Source organism: Gopherus flavomarginatus, chromosome 1 (assembly GCF_025201925.1).
Source record: "Gopherus flavomarginatus isolate rGopFla2 chromosome 1, rGopFla2.mat.asm, whole genome shotgun sequence".
NCBI classification, from domain to species: Eukaryota; Metazoa; Chordata; order Testudines; family Testudinidae; genus Gopherus; species Gopherus flavomarginatus.
The window spans coordinates 353,540,066-353,561,281 of record NC_066617.1 but is presented as its reverse complement, the minus strand read 5'-3'; the positions used below and the strand labels follow the sequence as shown (position 1 = coordinate 353,561,281).

Sequence of the window (21,216 nt, the reverse complement as noted above, 5' to 3'; positions counted from 1 at the left end):
CACGCTCCCCAGCTAGGGTGACCAGATCCAGATGTCCTGATTTTATACGGCCAGTCCCGATATTTGAGGCTTTGTCTTATGTAGGTACCAATTAACCCCACCTAGGGTGACCAGACAGCAAGTGTGAAAAATCGGGACAGGGGGGGGGGGGGGAATAGGAGCCTATATAAGAAAAAGATAAAAAAATCAGGACTGTCCCTATAAAATCGGGACATCTGGACACCCTACAGGTGAGTTCCTTCCCCCACCCCTTTCCAGAGACCCCAGCAGCCAATCCCCCACCTCAGACTGTGCTGCATTCAGCTCTTTCTAGGACCCAGCAGCCCTTCTCTTACATGCTCCACTGCTTCCTGTCTGTGCCCTCAGACCTAGTGGTGCCCTAGGTGGCTGCCTGTTTTGCCTATGGCTAAGGACAGCCCTGGATACCTGCAAGAAGAAGCAGATACCTGGAAAAGCAGCAGGAGCAGCAGCAGAATTCGAAGGTTGCCGTAGCAATGATCAACTGCTTTCCACCAAGCTACTTTAGCAGCAGCAATGAACAAGCAGTTAACCAACTTAGATCTGGCAGATAATGGCTGCAGAATCCGCAACCCCCTGGGACAACATTGACACCAGCTTTCCTGTGACAGAGCAGAAGTATACCTTTCTATAGAGGAATCTGAGGGATTGTGAAGAGAGTGTAAGTCTAATTTTCCATTTCTTATTAAGAAATGCTTGGCGTGTCTGTCAATAAAGCTGGATGCCTGTGTCTTGAGTGAAATCTCTCCTACCCATCCTGTGACTGGCCGATCATTCACAGGATGTTAAATGTTAAATATTAGTGTTAAGTAAATGTTTTAACTGATGAACACAGTGATGATTTCTTATGTGTCTATGGAGGCCACGTATTGTACATTGGCCAAACTGGACAGTCTCTACGTAAAAGAATAAATGGACACAAATGAGATATCAGGAATGATAATATCCAAAAGCCATCAGGAGAACACTTCAATCTCCCCGGACATTCCATAACAGATTTAAAAGTAGCCATCCTTCAACCTACACCCTTCACAGACATGCTGACACTGCCCTCCTCCCCGACCCCAGGTACCTACACCCCTCACAGACACGCTGACACTGCCCTCCCTGGCTCACAGACCCTGGATACCTACACCCCTCACAGACATGCTGACACTGCCCTCCCCGGTTCACAGACCCGGGTACCTACACCCCTCACAGACACGCTGACACTGCCCTCCCTGGCTCACAGACCCTGGATACCTACACCCCTCACAGACATGCTGACACTGCCCTCCCCGGCTCACAGACCCGGGTACCTACACCCCTCACAGACACGCTGACACTGCCCTCCCAGGCTCACAGACCCTGGGTACCTACACCCCTCACAGACACGCTGACACTGCCCTCCTCCCTGGTTCACAGACTCCAGGTACCTACACCCTTCATAGACACCCTGACACTGCCCTATTCCCCTGCTCACAGTCCCTGGGTACCTACATCCTTCACAGACACCCTGACACTGCCCTATTCCCCTGCTCACAGTCCCTGGGTACCTACATCCTTCACAGACACCCTGACACTGCCCTCCCTGGCTCACAGACCCTGGGTACCCTACATCCTTCACAGACACCCTGACGCTGCCCTCCCTGGCTCACAGACCCCGGGTACCTACACCCCTCACAGACACCCTGATGCTGCCCTCCTCTGCTCACAGACCCAGGGTACCTACACCCCTCACAGACACGCTGACACTGCCCTACTCTCTTCCTCACAAACTCCTAATACTCCCCAGAAGACAGTCTTCCTCCCACTGAGAGACCCCAGACCTGCACCTCGCCTCCCCTCAGCCACGCACAGCCCAGCCCGACATTTCCCTCCCCCGTGTGACATTGGCCCTAGGCCCCCCTCCCCAGCCATGCTGCATAGACACCCAGCCCCCCTGGCCCCAAAGGGAGGAAGTGATCAGCACAGGAAGTGTACACTGTTTCTATAGCAACCCTTCTGCTGCAGCCACCAAGGCAGGCACAGAGACGAGGAGGAGGAGGGGATGAGTGTGGAAAGGCTCCCTCCTGCCTGAGTAACCAACATGCCTACCAACGCTGCTGCTGCTTCTGCTTCTGCCACTCCAGCTGGTGAGCCTGGCTCAGCTCCTGCCCCTTCCCAGCACATACGATGCTGCTTCATCAAGGGCTGGAGCCAAAGGGTTAATGACTTTGGGGGGTGGCATGGAGGGTTCTAATCCTGGCTGTGCCATTGATGGCTCAGTGAGGTTCCTGATTAAAGTCTGCGAGTGGCTCAGACACAGAGGCTGTGGTTGCTGTTATCATAAGATCTTTCCTTCTGTGCACTCAGAAATACCCCCTTAGAGGTTCAGTGTGTGGCTGATTTTAATTTTTTTTAACTAATTAACAAAAAAATTGAAGTATCAGCATTGTTTCTCCTTCACAGGGCTAGGAATCAGAATAGCAGCCGTGTTAGTCTGTATTCGCAAAAAGAAGAGTAGTACTTGTGGCACCTTAGAGACTAACACATTTTTTGAGCACAAGCTTTGGTGGTTGCATCCGATGAAGTGGGCCGTAGCCCACGAAAGCTTATGCTCAAATAAATGTGTTAGTCTCTAAGGTGCCACAAGTACTCCTGTTCTTTTTAGGATTAGGAATGAAACTATTTTTCATTTTTTGATTTTTGTTTTCTGATTTTTTTTTTAACCTCAAGAATGGTATTGAAATTTTCACCAAATTAGTTACTGATTTTTTTGTTTGCTGAAAACTTGGTTTTCTGTTAATGAATAATTTCTTTGATAATGGTTTCAGTAAAAAATTCAATAAAATGTGACAAATTGGGAGGGCAGCTGGGATGTAGTACAGAGGTATTGGGCATCTGGAATGTCTTTACTCTTTCAGGTTGTGGATCTCTGTATATCTGCAGTTTTAGAGCGTCACTGTCCATTCCATAGAAAATGGGGAGTGCAAACCTCTCCCTCTTTACCAATTAGGTGTTTCCATGGAAATGCCACAAGTCAAAATTCACCATGTTTTCCAGCCCTTCTGTGTGTGTTTGTTATGGAAAAGATTATTTAACCCAAACTCATTGCATTAACATTGTCAAAGTGCCTACATGTTCTTCTCAGTGAATACAGTAAGTCAGATTCTGAACTGATGTAAATCAGTATAGTTCCATTGAGGTCTGTTGGGTTACTGTCCTAATGATACTGCTGACACTGTTTCTGAAAATAAACAAACAAAAACAAATAACCCCTCTCCAAAACAAAACAAATAATCCCCTAAAACCACCAGCCAAAAATAACCCCTCAAGATCTTTGAGGCCTAAGCCATCTTTTTCTTCTGTGCTTGTACAGCACCTAACACAGTGTAGCTCTGGGTTCACAGCTGAGACTTCTCAGTGCCACTGCAATACAAATAACGAAATAGCAATAATATGGGGAGCTAGTGAGAGGAGAACACTGGTTAGAATAGAATATCAGGGTTGTAAGGGACCTCAGGAGGTCAACTAGTTCAACCTCCTGCTCAAAGCAGGACCAATCCCCAGACAGATTTTTGCCCCAGACCCCTCAATGGCTCCCTCAAGGATTGAGCTCACAATCCTAGGTTTAGTAGGCCAATGCTCAAATCACTGAACTATCCCTCCTCCCATGTTAAGGACATTCATGCACTTTTTACATAAATTGCTTGGTGCTTTTCCTAATACTACTTAGCATGTATACTCTTTCACATCTCAGATTGCTTTACAGTGTAGACTAAGCATTATTATTCCTACTTTGCATAGGGAGAATTTGAGGTACAAATAAGTCAAGGCCCACATTCTGAAACTTGTGTGATCTGTAGTATTAGACCCTGTATCTGTGAGGATCCTCATCACCTTGGCAGACCTAATGAAGTAACACAATAGTGCACTCTGATACCACTGCTGTGGAAGATGGTTCTTTGTTGACAACTTATTAGCCATTTTGGGTTACTTTTAAACTTAGCTGTCTGAAGTTAACTATCTAAAACCATACGTGGGCTCAGACCAGGCCATTTATTTAGGTTTGCAAATTTTGCCCCTAAGTGACTTGCCCAAGGTCACACAACTAGTTTGTGGAAAATCCCAGAAGAGAACTGATGTTGCCTGATTCCCACTCCACTGCCAGATTCTCTGGATGATGCTGTTTGTAAATTTACAGCCTGATCCTGCAGCACCAAAGTCATTGAGACTGTTTGCCAGAAGCTGGGAATGGATGACAGAGGATGGATCACTTGATGATTACCTGTTCAGTTCATTTCCTCTGAAGCACCTGGCATTGGCCATTGTCAGAAGACAGGATACTGGGCTAGTTGGACCTTTGGTATGGCCGTTCTTATGTTCTTAGAGTGGTGTCACAGACATCAATGGGAGCAGGATGTCAGGTCATAATAACAAGCTGATGGCTACCTAAGAAATGCCATAGGTATTAATAATAGCAAGCCACACAGGATGATTAATAAAGTAAATGTAGCCTAATGGATTCTGCACTGAACTGGGTTCTATTCCTGGCTCCCCTGCTGGGTGACCTTGGTTTTGTCTCTGTGTCTCAGCTTCTCCATCTGAAAAATGGGGATAATGATGCTTACCTCCTTTGCAAAGTGTTTGGAGAGTTGCTAATGACAAACACTATGTAAGAGCTAAGCATTATTACTGGACAAAGAATCACTCTCTACAGTAGTCGTCATTCTGGTATAAAAATGTACTAAAGGATAACTTGATGTTTCAGTAGGTTTGACGGTGTGATAAAGATTCTCACAGACATAGCGTCCAGTCCTACAGCCTGTATTCTGAAAAAGTTCATATTGGCTACTAGGGATGGGGAGTTCCGTCAGAGTAAAGATCAGGTTCATCATATTGCTGTTAAGCATCTTCAAAACTAATATACCTTTCCATATCAGCATCTTCTGATTCATTCCATGGTTCATGTCCCCACAATGTATCCACTTGGTTAATGACCCTTTGTTATTCTTCAACAGCTGTCAAGAAGAAGCCAAATTATGCTAACCTACATGAGGCAGTGAAAGCTGGTGATGTAGAACAACTTGCATCAATGGTAAAAAGTGGAGCCAGTATTAATGAGGTGGATTTAGTCCATAAATTTACACCTTTGCACTGTGCAGCACACTCTGGAAGCCTGGAGGTAAAAAATTTTTTTAGATCTAGGACACAACAAGGTTCCTATGGATCAGTGCTTTCCTTCTCAGGGGACTGAACACAGGTTTGCAAACTCATGCTGATCTGGCTGAATCAATAATCGCTTTGTCTATTTATTGCTTAGTAAATCCATTCAGCACTAGTAAAGCAGGGACTTATGTTGTACAGACAAAACCACACAGGATCTTTTCAGGGGCAAGACAAAGATACCACATTTATTATGATAACAATTTGATTTATGACTAATAACTAATATCTTAATTCTTATACACACACATTATACCTAATACCTATACACACACACACACACACGCACACACACACACATTCACACACACACACATATCCATCAGATGTTCTGCAGCTGCTGCATAGTTACCAGTCCTGAAGATAGCTTAAGTTCATAGCTTGATTTTGTAGCTTGGGTTCGTAGCTTGTGGCGGCTAACTGGCCAGGAAAGCCGGGTACAAGGACAAGCTGGATCTCTGTTGGGCAGGCACTGATGTCCTTCCATGTTGGCAGCAGAATGTTACCCAGAGTCTCTCATCTCACCCTTCTTTTTTATAGGCTTTTAGTTTGGATTCAAAGTCTATAGGTCTTGCTGTGTCACGCTGCCTCTGGGTTTGGATTGATCACCCACCAATTGCAGGCGTGACTTTCAGCCTTGAACCTGGCTTTGATCTTCCTTCTGTTGTTCTGTTGTCCTTTTCTTTTTAGGGTGGATGCTTCTTACTTTTTTTAGGGCTGTTGTCTAGGTCTTCAGCTGTTGGTATTTGAACTTTATCTCATCAGGACAGGCTGGGGCTGGAGGTTGATTCTGTCATCCATACATACCTCATTCACACATCTAAACTAAACTAATAAGATTACAGCAGGGTTTGCAAAAATGAAGGTTGGAGGAAGCTTTTACAAAATGGAGTGAGCGTTTTAAAATGGGGTTTGAATTACAATATGGAACAGAAGTTACAGTGCAGGCAAGTGTAGTGTGGATGGTGAACAGAAGTTACATTAATAAATTAAAAACAATTTCATTTATCAGTTCTACACTTATCATGATGAATATACAATTTATATATGATGCAGAAATTAATATCTTATTTTTCAGTTTTCTAGACTTATTGTGCCTTTTCCATGCCTTAGGCATGTTACATGTATTCAGCGTCGCAGGATTTCCTAGTACATTACAGAACAACCCAGAGGAGACTTTCCCAGTCCTAATATAGGCTCCATTTATAGTCTTACAGACTCATGCCTTCCTCCATCCCTCAAGCAACCCTGTTCAGTCCACCTCCCTGTCACTTCAGGGAAAGCCCAGGGACATATATAACATTTACAGCAGGTCCTAAAGGTAATCAAATCTGAGCTCTGGCCAACTAGATGAAAAGTGAATTTAAGAGCCATTGATTCCAACTGAGAAGTGTGCCACCAGCCCAGTTCTCTCTGATACCGATGGAATCTTAGTCTGAGTACATCAGGTGACTGAAGAAGGACTTGAGAGTACTGTAACCATTTAGAGTTTACTGGTCAAAATCAACACCTTAACTATTTACCTGTAATTCATTTGACAACCCCTGCACCAGTGTTATGAACTTCCAGAGATTAAAAACTGGGCTGCCACATTCCGAGCAAGCTGCTGTATCATGTTGTAACCTCATGTGGAATGCACCGTAGCAATCTAACCTTGAAGCGACAAATGCATGGGTAAGTATGGTAACAGCCATATGCCAAAGCAAACTTCTTGCTAAATGCAAGTAATAAGAAATACATCGCTGCTTTCCACGTGTCCAGAAACCACCAGGGAGCTAACAAGACCCCCCCAGATTTTGGTCTTTAGAAACAAACTGTGCTCATATCCCATCAGTCTGGGCTGTTCCTATAACTTCTGTGATTTTTCCAATGATTCCCCCACCCTGTAAGTCAGGTTGTGGTCTTGTTTGGGTTGAGTCTCATCTAGCCAACCTTCACCAATGCCCTAGTTATAGAGACAACAGAGGAACCAGTGATGGAGTCTGGCTTAAACTGCCGCTGGAGAAAATGTGGTATACCTCACAAAGAAAGTTTTATCTGATGCTCTGGAGAGCACCTAGAGCTGCCAGAAGTGACCACTAGAGCACAAAATACCTCTGAAAGTGAGGCTTGGTTGTGGGAGGATGGGAGGAGAGAAAGGGTACCACAAGTCTAGGGAGTCTAAATAGAAAAATGTAGGAAGACAAAGAGTTGATTTTGTTTTCTTTGTTTGCAATAAACACAATTAGAATTGTACAGAAGGATGTTTGTGCCCATTTCTCCAATTTTTAAATGTATCCTTCCACTTTCATAGTGGAAAGATACATTACACAAATAGCCCTATAGTTTACATCTTAAATCTTTTAAAATTGAAATGTAAAATGACATAAGCCATACTGTAAGATCAGTAAGGTGTGCTTGGGTCTGCTTTAGTAGGCTATTGGTACATTTCTTGGATGGATGAAGGAATGAAGAAAGCTGTAGTTTACTAATGCAGCAACAACTTACTAATACATTCCCCGTTGTGGCTTATTGTAACAATGAAGAATTCCGATAATGCTTCAAAACGTAAAATCAACTGACAATTTGCAGTGAATTCTCTCTTAGAGCTGTATACTGGGTCCATGATAATTACCTATATTTAAAACAAATGTTAATGTCTTTGTCTTTGATTTGATTGGTAGTGTCTTCACTGGCTGCTCTGGCATGGGGCTGATATAACAGCTTTAGCTATAAGAGACTGGACAGCTGCTCACCTTGCTGCTATCAGAGGTCATGATGCTTGTATGCAGGTAAGAGTAAATATTTATATCAAAAGTAAATAGGGCAGATCCTCCCCGATTGTGGAACGGTGACAGTTCACACCAGCTGAGGATTTACTCCAGTGTCCTGAAAAGAAGTTATAACAAGATTCATACTGTACACTATGTTGGGGTTTTCAAAGCTGTATAAGATATTTAGATGCCAACTGGACGTCTGTATCCCTTAGATCAGTGTTTCTCAACCAGGGATCCTCCAAGCAGGGCCAGCATTAGACTCGCTGGGGCTCAGCTCAGAAAGCTGAAGCCCCGCCGCACGGGGCTGAAGCCCGAGGCCTTGAGCCCCACCACCCGGGGCTGAAGCCAAAGCATAAGCAGCTTAGCTTCACGGGGGCCACTGTGGCATGAGGCCCCAGGCAGTTGCCCTGCTTGCTGCCCCCTAATGCCAGCCCTGGCTTTTATATGCAGAAAACCAGCTGTTGTACCATGTTTGGATCATGGAGTTTTTATCGCACTTTTGGGTGGTGGTGATGGTGGTGGTGGGGGGTGGGGGGAGGTTAAAAAAGAAAAAGGTTGAGAACTCCTGCCTTAGATGGCTTTGGAAACCTCAGCTAGATATTTTCAGAATTAGAAACATGTCTGATTGTAAATAACACACAAGATAGATCTACCTACACGTTATTATTATGTTCTTCATTGTTTGCATAGTGACAATGCCTAGAAGCCCCAGTCAGGGACCAGGACCCCATTATACTAGCTGCTGTAGAAACCTAGAATGCAAAGATGGTCTGTACCTCAAAAAGCTTATGATCTAAATGTAAGGCAAGACACAACAGGCAGATATAAGACAGAAAGCTGGGGCACACAACATACTGCACTCATCACTATGAGAAAAGACAACATCCATGAACTCCTTCCTACTTCACTCAGAAGTTACCCTGCTGTCAGTATAAAGTAATTCTCCCAGGCGACATTTGCTCTTTAATTTTGTAAACTGAATTTCTGCTTTCTATTTATTTAGGCCCTTGTAATGAATGGAGTAAACTTAACAGCTCAAGATGACCGAGGATGCACTCCGTCACACCTAGCTGCAGCCCATGGACAATCCTACACTTTACAAACCATCCTGCGGAGTGGAATGGTGAGGAAATTTTGTCTTCTGAGGGTTTTTTTTTTCTTTTTTTGGGGACACAGTACACTTGCATTATATCATTACAACTCCCTACAGTAGGGCCAAATCATGTTATACTTTTGCAAACAAAAACTTCCATTGATTTGATGGGACTTTGTAGGATTTGACATGTAGTTTAGTTATTAGCTGTGTGCTATTGGTGAGAGCAAACTTAGTTTAAATTAATGTTATTTATTATTGGACACATAAGGAAAATGATAGAAGAATTTAGAGAGAATGAATATTTTGGAAAAGTAGAACATTTCATTAGCTGATGTGACAGTTAAATAGAGATCAGAAGCTTTTATTATCATGATCTTTTTCAATCTTGATTTTTTTTTAGCTTAAAAAAATGCAAATGTATATCTAACATATTGTGAGCAGCAACATGGCCAGAGTACGTCAAAAATGTTATATATCTAATGTGTATGTGTTTTAATTTTTGAAATAAAACAAAAAAACATCGGGGAAAGTATGTCTCTATATGCCTATAAATGGGAAACATTTGTTCATAGCATCTTTGTTTAAAGTAACTTAAAAGTTATATAGGTTTTCATAACTGTTTTGGTCACCTGCTATAAATACCTGATTTCTATTTACAGATGTGATCTCTGATGTACATGTTGTTTCCACTGAAACATAAAGGAACTAAACTAATGAACCTGCTTCTTTCATTCTAGGACGCAAACTTTTCAGATAAGAATAACTGGGAGCCAGTTCATTATGCTGCTTTTCATGGCCGCTTGGGTTGTTTGCAGCTTCTTATTAGATGGGGAGCTACTATAAATGACGTGGATAACAATGGAAATCTTCCAGGTACCTTGGGGTCAGGGGGAGTCTACAGCTCTAACTTTTGGCTTTTAGTTGTTCGGTTATGTGAATATTTAGCTAATGACAAGTCATATACACTAGCAATATTTGCTAACAGATTTCACACAGTTGCCACAGTTACCTTCTAAGAATTGGGGGAATTTTTATTATCTGTAACACTGATGCCTGGGAACTGTTAGCTAATGCTGACTTTTTGTAATGGTAGCCAGTGATGAGTTTCATCAAACACATTCTATGGCACTTTCCCATTCCTATAGCCCAAGTTGCAACTATTGAGTCATATTCTGAACTCGGTGGCACTGGAATAAATCTGGAGTACCCCAATGACTTCAGCGGAGTTATTTCAGATTTACATTTGACTGAGATCAGATTCCGGCCCATCTGCTTTTTGTCCCAGTTCTGTCTCTTCATCCAAGTCCCATTCTCATCAAGTACGAAGTTTCAGTCTCCATTTCTCAGGTGTCTCATCCTAGCACCAGTCTCCTTGCCCAGCAGGTCCTAGAACTTGTCCAGATGAACATTTAATGCACAGTATGCTGGGGTGTAAATCTGCTTTGCACTAGCATGTTGCATACTAACTGCCCATATAGACTCTGCAGCTATGCACTAAAAGTTCCCTAGTGCACTATGATCTACTCTGCTTTGAAACAGAAGTAGAACAAAGCGCATTAGGAACTTTTTAGTGCGTGGTGGCAGGGCTCACACAGAGAGTTCGTGCATGGCAGGCAAGCGCGAAGTAGATTTATGCTCCATCTTGTCCCACACTATTTGTCTATAAAAGCTCCAAGTCTCACCCCCTCCAAATACCTGTCCCAGCTTCCCCACAATGTCCAGTCCCCTTGTCCAGCTACTCCCGGTCTTCCATCACCTGGTCTTCCTCTGATCTGTCTCTCTCCCCACCCAAACCTGCACTCACCCACCCCACACACATTCCCACTGGCTCCCTGCTCTTAGCCCCAGTCTCCCTCCCCAGGCGCCTTATCAAATATCAGTGTCACCCCCTGCCAGCTCCTTTTCCCAGTCTCTTGGCCCAGCCAATCTTTGTCTTCCCTTTCGGGCTCCTTGTCCCAGTCTACTCCTCCTGCCCTTCTGCAGATCTTGTTCTTGTGCCTTCTGCATTTGAATCAGGCAGCTTCCTCATGTACATTGCCTTGGCCCAATGATGGGGAGTCACTGAGAGCACAGGAGAAACAGTCTCCCAGTTCTCAGTTCAGGTATCTGGAGCCAGAATCAGCATGGCCTGCAGCAGCCCAGAGCTGCAACTGCAGGTGCCGGGAAAGTCCTGCTCAGCCCTGGATGGGAGCATGCCCAGTACGGACGGAATCTTCAGGGAATTTAGCTGCTAAAATCTAAGAAGTCTCTACATGTGCAAACTGCGATTTTTCAGAGGCTTGTAACTTGGCCAAATTCAGGGGGCGGCGGGGGAAAGGGGAGTGGTTAGAACAAGGCAGGGATGGCAAAAGGCATATCCCTGACACAAAGGCAACCCACCTGCCTAATTTCAAATCCCTGCTCCAAAGTGTGGGAGTGCTAGGCCTTTTCAAAGAAAACCTTAACAGAATTTTTTAAATGGACAAACCAACATAATTTGGCTGAAATTAAATGACAACAACAAAAATCAGCCTGAGGCAGATTCCCTAACTAACAGGGCACCAGAGTCCAGAGATGGACACAGGGGCGAAGCAGTAGTGGATCACCAGCCTGCAGAGGGCGCTCCGGGCTGGAAAAAGAGCTAATTCCCATGGACGACCAGCAGGAGGTGCCGCAGGGGTGAGTCCCCTCTCTTACAGGCTAGGACAGCGGTGGCCTATACAAGGATCCACATATTAACTTCTGAAGAGTCGCATGTGGCTCTGGAGCCACAGGTTGGCCACCCTTGAGCTAGGATAACAAGGTTAAACTTATACTTTTACAAAAAGTGCTAGGGGATCTTGAACAGCCATAGGTGCTCAGGATTCAGGCTGGTGTTCATCCAAAAGATGGCATCCCTGACAACACATTGTCGCAGTGGCTGAAGTAACCTGTCTGATTGCTCATATGCCCCAGCCCTGTGGGGAGGGAACGATGGCTGGATCATCTCAGCAGTGGATCTTCCATTTCTCTCTGTCCCTAGCCAGCCCCCTTCTGCCTCCTTTACACTGTGGTGCTGAGCTCTGCACTGGGCAAGGTGTGAACATCTCTAGTCCAGCCTCTTGGAGTCCTGCCCCCACTTCTCAAGCAGTGGTACCTGCCTGGAGAGCCTCCCTAGCTGTGTGTGTGGTGGGAACAGGGCAGGATTCGGGTCTCAGTGGTATTAGCAAATATATCTGAACCAGAATAACTATGAACTGTGGATGCTGTGTAACTCATGCGACGCTTTATTGTGGAAATCTACTACTAGTAGTTAAACTGTTCCAAACCTTTGTTCCTTTACATGTGGGAACTGTCAGAAACAAGATGTATGTTCTGTTAAGGAATGTTACATGTGAATTGCTGCTAGGTACATTAGGACAAACTGTGGCACTATGGTCTGACACTATTTGTACTCTTCGATCGAATAACAGTGTTATTTTTTATGGTTGGGCTTAGATGTTTTTAGAAAAATAGATATGAAATTAGATCAATCTTCTGCTTGTTGTAAATAACTACACTATGTATGTAAAATATAAATAAGATGAATTAAGCTCACACGTTGGAGCAGGTTTGAAGCTGCTTAGAAGCTGCTCTCTGGACTGGTGAGATATTAATCCTCACATTTTTGTACTGTGCTGTTTTGTCTTTGACTAATAAAACCTGAATAACCCTTGGTTATCTGACATCTAATCAAATCAGACTCTAACAGTAGGCTTTGAACAGTAACAACAACTTGGCAGAGTAGCTCTTCATTTGGCAGGTGGCTGTGCTCAGGTTTAATATTGCCATGTTCTTCCTTTGTGCAATAGCTCATCTGGCAGCAATGGAGGGCCACCTGCATTGTTTTAAGTTCTTGGTTAGTAAAATGGCCAGTGTGTCTCACACCTTGAAAGCCAGGAATGACCATGGGGAGACCCCAAAGGACTTGGCACAGAGGTTCTATAAGGATAATATTGTGCAGTATATCGACAGCGTGGAACATGAGAGAAATCATCCAGAAGAACAGGAAAGTGAGTAGGAGCCTGAAAAGCTTCCAAGATACTAGCTTGTAAAACAGAAAATGCCACAACGCAACAATAACTCTGTAGAAATGATTGATACAAATTACCTGAACAGCAGGTGATTCTAACGAACAGCAGGTGGTTCTAACTTTCAAGTGGAGCAGTGTGTATAATCAGTGTGAGAATCAGCTGAAGATTCCAATAGTTGTTACCTTTACTGATATTTAAAGGCCTAGATTTCCGATTGTGATCTTACATATATGTCATGTCTCTGATTTTCTCATAATGAAAACAAAACAGCAACACCATGCCATGCAGTCCTTTTGCTTTAGTTATACAAAGCTGCTCATGTTCCTCTTAGAATCTGACACATATTGTAATGTCCACAAATTTTCAGGCAGTTACATATTTAGGACCAGATTTTGATTCCCTTATTCATGTTGAGTTATACCTTACTCTGGCAATAGTCCCACTGAAATCAATAGGACTTACTATTGATAAGTAAGGTATTATTCAAGAGAAAGGATAGCAGAAGCTGCCCCATTATGATTATTCTGAAGGGAAGACTTACTTGATTTTTCAAGCATTCATTCCATATCTATTAGTCTTTTCTTACTAATAATCATATCAACTAACAAGAAAAATCAAAGTGCCTCAATAGATAATTTTTCCACCAAGATAAATTAAAATATTGTATATCCTACCTAGGACCATTGACTTGAAAATAAGGAGACAGCTTCAGTTTCCAGCATTATTAGTCCATTGAATGTCAACCAAAGGTCTATTTATTACTACAGAAATATGAAGTGAATCTCCTCTCTGTAGAACTATAAGATGCCTGTAGCCAGTAGCCAAGACATGCTTCGCGAAGCCTGTGATGATAATGCTATGTTCTGCAGCCGTGTTTCAACCAATTAAGGGTGCATTAACCTCACTAACAAGTATGACATTTCCATGTTTAAATTATTATTTGGAGAGAGAAACTATGAAAAGTGAGGTGAAAAAATAGCTTGTTTGCCTGCTTATTGGAATTATTGGCATTTGCTTGGAATCATGTCTGTTTCATTTTTCAGATTTAGCATTTCCAGCCCATGTGGCTGCCTTCAAAGGGGACTTGGTGATGCTTAGAAGATTAGTGGAAAGTGGAGTCATCAATATTAATGAACGGGATGAAAAGGGATCCACTCTCATGCACAAAGGTCAGTAGTTAGGAACTGCATTGCAGCTCATTCTTCTTCGAGTGATTGCTCGTGTCTATTTCACAGTAGGTGCGCATGCTCGCCATGTGCACCGGTGTTGGAAGTTTTTCCCTTAGCAGTACCCGTATGGGGGGAGCACTGCTGCGCTCCCTGGAGCGGCGCCTCTATACCGTGCTATAAGGGGAGCTGTGCACTCCCCCTGCCCTCAGTTCCTTCTTGCCGCCAGTGAAGGTAGTCAGAACTTCTGTTCCAGCTTTGCTGCAGCCTTTCTAGTTGACCCTAGTGGTACCATTAGTTTAGTTTTGTTAATAGTTTCAGTTGTTAAAGTGGGCTCGGGGCATGCCCCCTGCCCCAGGCTTCAAGTCCTGCAACTTCTGTTGCCGTTCTATGCCAAGAAGTGATCCGCATGCTTAGTGTCTCTGCTGTTTGGGAGACACTCACATGAGTGATCACTGCAAGGTCTGCAGGTCATTCAAGCTGCGGATTAAGAAGGAGAGAGCCATCAGGCTTTGCGGTCTCTTGATGGAATCGGCGCTGGCCCCAACTCCGGCACACCAAACGGACTCAGCACCGTGCACCACGTCCTTGGTGCGTAGCGAGGTCCCCTCCAGTAGCTGGCACCGCTCCCCTTCCAAGAAGCAGGGGAAGATGTCCATGTCACAGCGGCACTGAGAGAAAGAGAGGGGTGAGGCTGGTCCTGCACCAGGCAGCCCTCGATCCCCCTCCTGGGCACAAGGTCTCTGACGTGTGTTGAGCGGAGCAGCCCGGTACTGTCCACGGGTGCCTCTCCTGACGTCAGGATGACATCGATGCCAGAGGCCCTACAGGCTGCGCGAGACATCATGAGCTTACCAGTACCTAGGGCACTGCTGGCAACAGGCCCCCAGTTCCACGGCAAGCCGCCGCTGGGTGCTCCTCAGACATCCCCGGAGTGGCACAATCCTCACTCTGAGACCCGCTCCTTGCTTTGTTTGGTGCAGTCATCTCGCAGCTCGCTTCAACTGTCCACACCTGTCAGGCCAACAGGCTTGCCGCTGGAACGAGAGTCTTGAGGCCCTTCCACGCCACACCGTGATGGGTGCAGGCACTGGGACAGGCACCATAGACCTTCCTCTTTGCGTCGCAGCTACCGCAGCCGGTCCCACCATCATCGACATCGACGCTCATGTTCGAGTTCCCTCTTGGCTAGATGTCGCACGCGGGGCTCCCCTCACCATTCACCGGCACCGGATCACCATAGCTCCAGATGCTGGGGCAAGTACTGGAGCAGCACGTCTGCAGGGTACTGCTCCTCAATGTGTAGGTCCCGGTCCCATGGAAGGCACCAGGGCACCGTCATATTCGCCATTCCTATGGGACCGTGCGCTTGACGGTGACCTCAGCATCGGCACACAGTTGCCCATCTCCGGGTCATGTGGCTCAGCCAGAACAGCTGCTGCCACAAGGCCCCCAACTTGGTCAGTGACAGGGGGCACTGTGACTGCAGATGCCCGCCCAGATGGGAACCCGCTTGGTAGCCAGGGCATCCCAGGCTCCGTCGGCTTCCCCTTCCCGACAGAGGGACAGTTCAGCAGGCCCTGGGTTGGCGGCTCCACGCCCAGACTCTGACCTGGGAGTCGACCCCCTGGTACTGCCCAAGGCCCTCAGCTCCATGCTGGCCCTTTCCCCAGTACTGGACAACACCATAGTGGCACCGCCGCCCGCTATTCCACAGGAGGATTTCAAGGCACATCAAGACCTCCTGAAAAGAGTGGGGTCCAACCTCCAACTCCAAGCTGAGGAGATGGAAGGTCCGTCTGACTGACTTTTTAATGTGCTGTCATCCTCAGCACCGGGCCACGTGGCTCTTCCCTTGCACCAGGGAGTGGCCAACATCTCTAATACCTTGTGGCAGACTCCCGCTTCCTTGGCCCCTATTTCCAAAAAGGCGGAGAGGAAGTACTTTGTGCTGGCTAAGGACCATGAATACCTTTATTCCCACCTGGCACCCAACTCACTCGTGGTGGAACCTGTAAACCACCGGGAATGACATGGTCAGCTCGTGCCCACCCAAGGATAAGGATGCCAGGAGACTAGACACATTTGGAAAGAAGGTTTATTCTTCGGCAAGCTTCCAGCTCAGGGTGGCCAGCCATCAGGCCCTGCTGAGCCAGTGACTTTAACGTATTGGGGTCCCTATCCAAGTATGAACCTCTCCTCCCAGAGCGGGACAAAAAGGACTTCAAGGCTCTGGTAGAGGAAGGGGCAGCGGCGAAGGCAAAAGTGACCCTCCAGGTGGCATCGGACACTGCAGATACGGCAGCCCATTCAATGGCTTCCGCGATTTCCATGTGCAGGGTGTCGTGGTTCCTCCTGTCCGGGCTATCGGCAGAGACCCAGTCCCTTATGTAGGACCTGCCCTTTGATGGGAAAGCGCTGTTTGCCGACCAGACGGATGTCCGTCTGCATGGGATGAAGGATTCCCGTACCTCCCTGCAAACCTTGGGCCTCGGTGTCTCTCCGGCTAAGGACAAGCCCAGGCTGCAAGCTTCAGCTTCGCCTGCGTGAAGCAGATACGAGCCCCCATCTAAGAGACCGAGAGACCAGAGGCATCAGTCTCAACATCGGTCCCACTCAGTCCCACAGCCCGGGCCCTCCAAGGGCAAGAGGCAGGGAAAGAGGCGGTTTTGACTGTCTGCAGGGGGGCACCAGACCTGTTGCCAGGGAGACCCCCCCCAATTAATAAAGTTTGTGTTCTGCAACCAATTGTCTGCCTTCTGAGTGGTGTGGTCCCGGGTAACATCAGACCAATGGGTCCTCAACACCATTTCAAAGGGCTACATGTTGCAGTTCAGTTCACCCCCACCCTCCCACCCCTAGTCCCGGCTGGGCCCAGGGGACCCGGAGCAGGCTGACCTCCTAGGACGGGAGGTGGTGCATCTGATGCACCTGGTGGTGGTCGAAAGAGTACCAGTAGAACTCCAGGGCAGAGGCTTCTAGTCCAGATATTTCCTGATCCCCAAGACGAAGGGCGGTCTCAGGCCCATCCTGGACCTGCGGGCCCTCAACAGGTTTCTGGTCCGCTCCAAGTTCCGCATGATGTCCCTAACCTCTATTATTCCTGCTGTGGACTGGGGGGGAAGGGGAGGATTGGTACGCGCCCCTGGACCTCCAGGACGTGTTTTTCCACATACATATATTTGAGGGGCACAGAATCTTCCTCCGATTCCTGGTGGGGTTGGACCACTACTAGTTTACGGTCCTCCTGTTTGGCTTGTCCATAGCGCCAAAGGTCTTTACCAAATGTATGGCGGTGGTAATGGGCTACCTCCAAAGGGAAGGTGTGCAGATCTTCCCATACCTGGATGATTGGCTTCTCAAGGGCAACTCTTGGTCCAAGGTACAGGCCCACGTGGAACTGCTCCTGTCCACATGTGCAGATCTCGGCCTAGTGGTAAATGAAAACAAATTAATGTTAGTTCCAGTGGAGTGCATAGAATTCATAGGGGTGCTGCTGGATTCCCTAAGGGCCACAGCCTCTCTCCCTCTGGGCAGGTTTGAGACCCTCAAAGATCTCATCGCCTCAGTCATGGCTTTCCCGGTGACAACGACAAGAGTGTGCCTTCAGATCTTGGGGCACATGGCGGCATGCATGTACGTGGTCTGCCATGCTAGGCTCCAAATGAGTCCCCTCCAGCTCTGGCTAGCCTTCCAGTTCTCCCAGGCTTGGGACGGGCTGGACAAAGTCCTCACAGTACTGTCCCTGATAGTTGCCTCCCTACAATGGTGGTCGCTCCCGAACAACATGCTGCGAGGGTTCCCCTTCCGGGAAGTGTCCCCGTCATTAGACCTGGTGTCTGATGCATCGGACTTGGGCTGGGGAGCCCGCATAAGGAACATGCAAATCCAGAGAAGATGGTCGGTCTCAGATCTGTCCCTCCACATAAATGTCAGAGGGCAAAGGGCGATACACTTGGCATACGTAGTTTTCAGCACACACCTTCGCGGGAAGGTGGTCAGAGTCCTCATGGACAACACTGCCGCGGTGTACTATATCAACAGGCAAGGGACTCGTTCCTTGGCCCTCTGCCTGGAAGCTCAGAGCCTATGGGAGTTCTGTATAGCCCAAGATATCTCCCTTGGGGTTTTTTATCTTCCCGGTGTCCGCAATGTGCAAGCCGATGGCCTCAGCAGGATTTTCTCCCACCAGTATGAGTGGTCGCTCCACTCAGAGGTCACTCTCCAGCTCTTCCAAGGCTGGGGAGTTCCCCATGTCGACCTCTTCGCAACCCGTCAGAACCAGCATTGTCCCCGGTTTTGCTCCAGGGGGGAGTTAGGGAGGGGGGCAATCTCGGATGCCTTCCTCCTGCAGTGGTCAGGCCAGCTTTTCTACGCCTTCCTGCCCTTTCCCCCCATCGGTAAGGTCCTGCAAAAAGTAAAAGTAGACAGGACGCGTGTCATCCTCATAGCCCCAGACTGGGCCCGTCAATACTGGTACGGGACCCTCCTGCACCTACTAATGGCCCCCCCATGAAGGTTACTGCTTCGCCTGGACCTCCTCTCCCAGGACACGGGCTGTCTCCTCCATCTCAATCTAGCAGCACTCCACCAGATGGCGTGGTTGCTCAGTGGCTAGACGAGAAGGAGGGGAAATGTTCAGAGGAAGTCAGACGGGTCCTGCTGGAAAGCAGGAAACCGTCCACATGAAGGACGTACCTGGCTAAGTGGTCCAGGTTCTCTAGGTGGGTGGGGGAGTGGGGAATCTCCCCATTGCCCACAACGCTCCAGCTCGTCCTCGAGTACCTCCTGTCCCTTAGGACCCAAGGGCTGGCTCCCACCTCTGTCAGGGTACATTTGGCTGCCATATCGGCCTTCTACCAGCCGGTGCAAAGCCAATCATTCTTCTCCCATGCTGTGACCTTCCGCTTTCTGAGCGGTCTGGACCAGTCATTCCCATATGCTAGGCCCCCCATTCCGCAATGGGACCTAATCCTAGTGTTGACCTGTCTTATGGGACCTCCCTTCAAGCCCTTGGCCACGTGTTCCTGGTCTCACCTCTTATGGAAGGTAGCATTCCTGGTAGCTATCATGTTGGCCCGAAGTGTCTCGGAGCTCCGGGCCTTGACCTCGGAACCCTCGTATACAGTCTTCCACAAGGATAAGGTCCAGCTTCACCCACATCCCGCATTCTTCCCGAAGGTGGTCTCCGCCTTCCATATGGAACAGGACATTTTCCTTCCGGTACTCTGTCCCAAGCCCCATTCCTCCAACAAGGAATGTCGTCTTCGCAAGCTCGATGTGTGTATAGCTCTGGCCTTCTGTCTAGACCAGACCAAGCTGTTCTGGAAATCTGCACAACTGTTTGTTGTCTCGGCCGAGCTTTAAGGGGCAACCAATTTCTACCCAGCGACTTTCTCTCTGGATCACCTCGTGCAAACGCACGTGTTCTGATCTGGCAGGGGTTCCCCCACCACCGATCGTCAGAGCACACTCAAAAAGGGCTCAAGCTTTGTCGGCTGCTCATGTAGCCCACGTCCCGATCCAGGATGTTTGTAGGGCTGCCACACGGTCCTTGGTCCACATGTTTTCTTTGCATTATGCGATTATCTCCCAGGCTAGGGATGATGCCGGGTTCTGTAGGGCGGTACTGTGTCCCGGAAACCCATAAACTCCTACCCACCTCCATCCTATATAGCTTTGAGTCACCTACTGTGGAATACACATGTGCAATTACTTGAAGAAGAAAGGACAGTTACCTGTTCCGTAACTGGCATTCTTTGAGATGTATTGCTCAGGTGTATTCCACATCCCACCCTTCTTCCCCTCTGTTGGAGTTGTCCGGCAAGAAGGAACCGAGCATGGGGGAAGTGCGCAGCTCCCCTTATAGCGCTGTAGTGGCACCACTCCAGGGGTCACAGCAGCACTCCCCTATGGGTACTGCTAAGGGAAAAACTTCCGGCACCAGTGCACGTGGCGAGCACGCACACCTACTGTGGAATACACCTGAGCAACACATCTCGAAGAATGCCAGTTACGGAACAGGTAACTGTCCTTACTGTTTGTTATTAACTTGTTCACTTACTTATTTAAGTGGCTGCTCATCAGTTAAGCTTCATGAACTACAGCATCTCATTTTCCTAAGGGCTCCAAAGGGCAGCCAGCAGAGATTATGCAGACAAAAATAAATATTTGCTGGTCATCAACTTTTGTATGCGTCACAAGTTAATGTCTAGATTGTTCCTGCTGCATCACCGAGGATAGCAAGATGGTGCATTGCACCCTCCAATCTCCTCATCATGCATTTCCTTAACATGTTTGATCATCTTCATCGTTGCCCTGCAGTCAGTTGTGAAGATTGAAGTAAGCCAAATTTCTGCATTGTGGCAGCCACTCTGGCCATTCCAGTCAGCAGCCTATTACGCCTAGTCCAAGATCTGCATCTCAGGTTGCAAACAGCTGGATGTAAGTGTGATATATCTGGGTACAATCTAGACTATATGAGCAGCTGTGCCACCCTTGCCCTGCAACCTGGGGTGCCTTAAAATGCCTTGATGAAGGAGTTCCCACATGGGCTTCTCACAAAGCCTTCCAGCATGCAAGCCACACCTGAGTGTTTGTGTGTAACTGCAGCACATTTGGCTCTCACCAGCCTGGATTATACTGCAGGATGACCCCAACAAACTCCCAGTCTTAGATTTCCACCCAGGAAATTTCAACTTTCTCCTGGGCAATACAAGTTTATATAAAGTTTGTTATTTTTGTAATAAAAATAATATGTATACAACTTACCACTCAAAACAGAGGTTCCCAAACACTTCAGTTTAAACACACTGGATTACATGAAACAACAGAACAAATTTATTAACTTCAAAGAGAGAAATTTTAAGTGAGTACAAGTAATGAGGCATAAAAGTCAGAAATGGTTACAAGAAACAAAGATAAAGTGCTGAGGTCTAACTTAACAAACTATGTTAAATTCA

General features: G+C 47.0%; 1 protein-coding gene and 1 long non-coding RNA gene across 6 annotated transcripts in view; one reads left to right on the top strand and one right to left on the bottom strand.

Annotated features, from left to right (window-relative positions):
* Positions 1-373: 373 nt before the first annotated feature.
* ANKRD42 (ankyrin repeat domain 42) overlaps positions 374-21,216 on the top strand; it is a 37,299-nt gene continuing 16,456 nt past the window's right edge. Inside the window, exons 1-7 of one of the 5 annotated variants that reach the window (XM_050941631.1) lie at positions 374-679; positions 5,001-5,077; positions 7,869-7,976; positions 8,965-9,084; positions 9,795-9,930; positions 12,867-13,067; positions 14,132-14,257. In XM_050941631.1, coding sequence (XP_050797588.1) covers positions 5,075-5,077; positions 7,869-7,976; positions 8,965-9,084; positions 9,795-9,930; positions 12,867-13,067; positions 14,132-14,257 — 694 coding nt within the window. In that variant the 5' untranslated portion in view covers positions 374-679; positions 5,001-5,074. Of the gene's footprint in view, positions 680-1,999; positions 2,133-5,000; positions 5,165-7,868; positions 7,977-8,964; positions 9,085-9,794; positions 9,931-12,866; positions 13,068-14,131; positions 14,258-21,216 lie in introns of those variants that run through there. The other 4 variants (XM_050941611.1, XM_050941642.1, XM_050941651.1 and 1 more) reach the window with 4 other exon arrangements.
* On the bottom strand, positions 5,374-7,450 carry LOC127046093 (uncharacterized). The gene is made up of 2 exons (XR_007772959.1): positions 5,499-7,450; positions 5,374-5,468 (listed from the first exon to the last, which is right to left on the bottom strand). It is a non-coding gene; the product is annotated as an uncharacterized LOC127046093 (long non-coding RNA).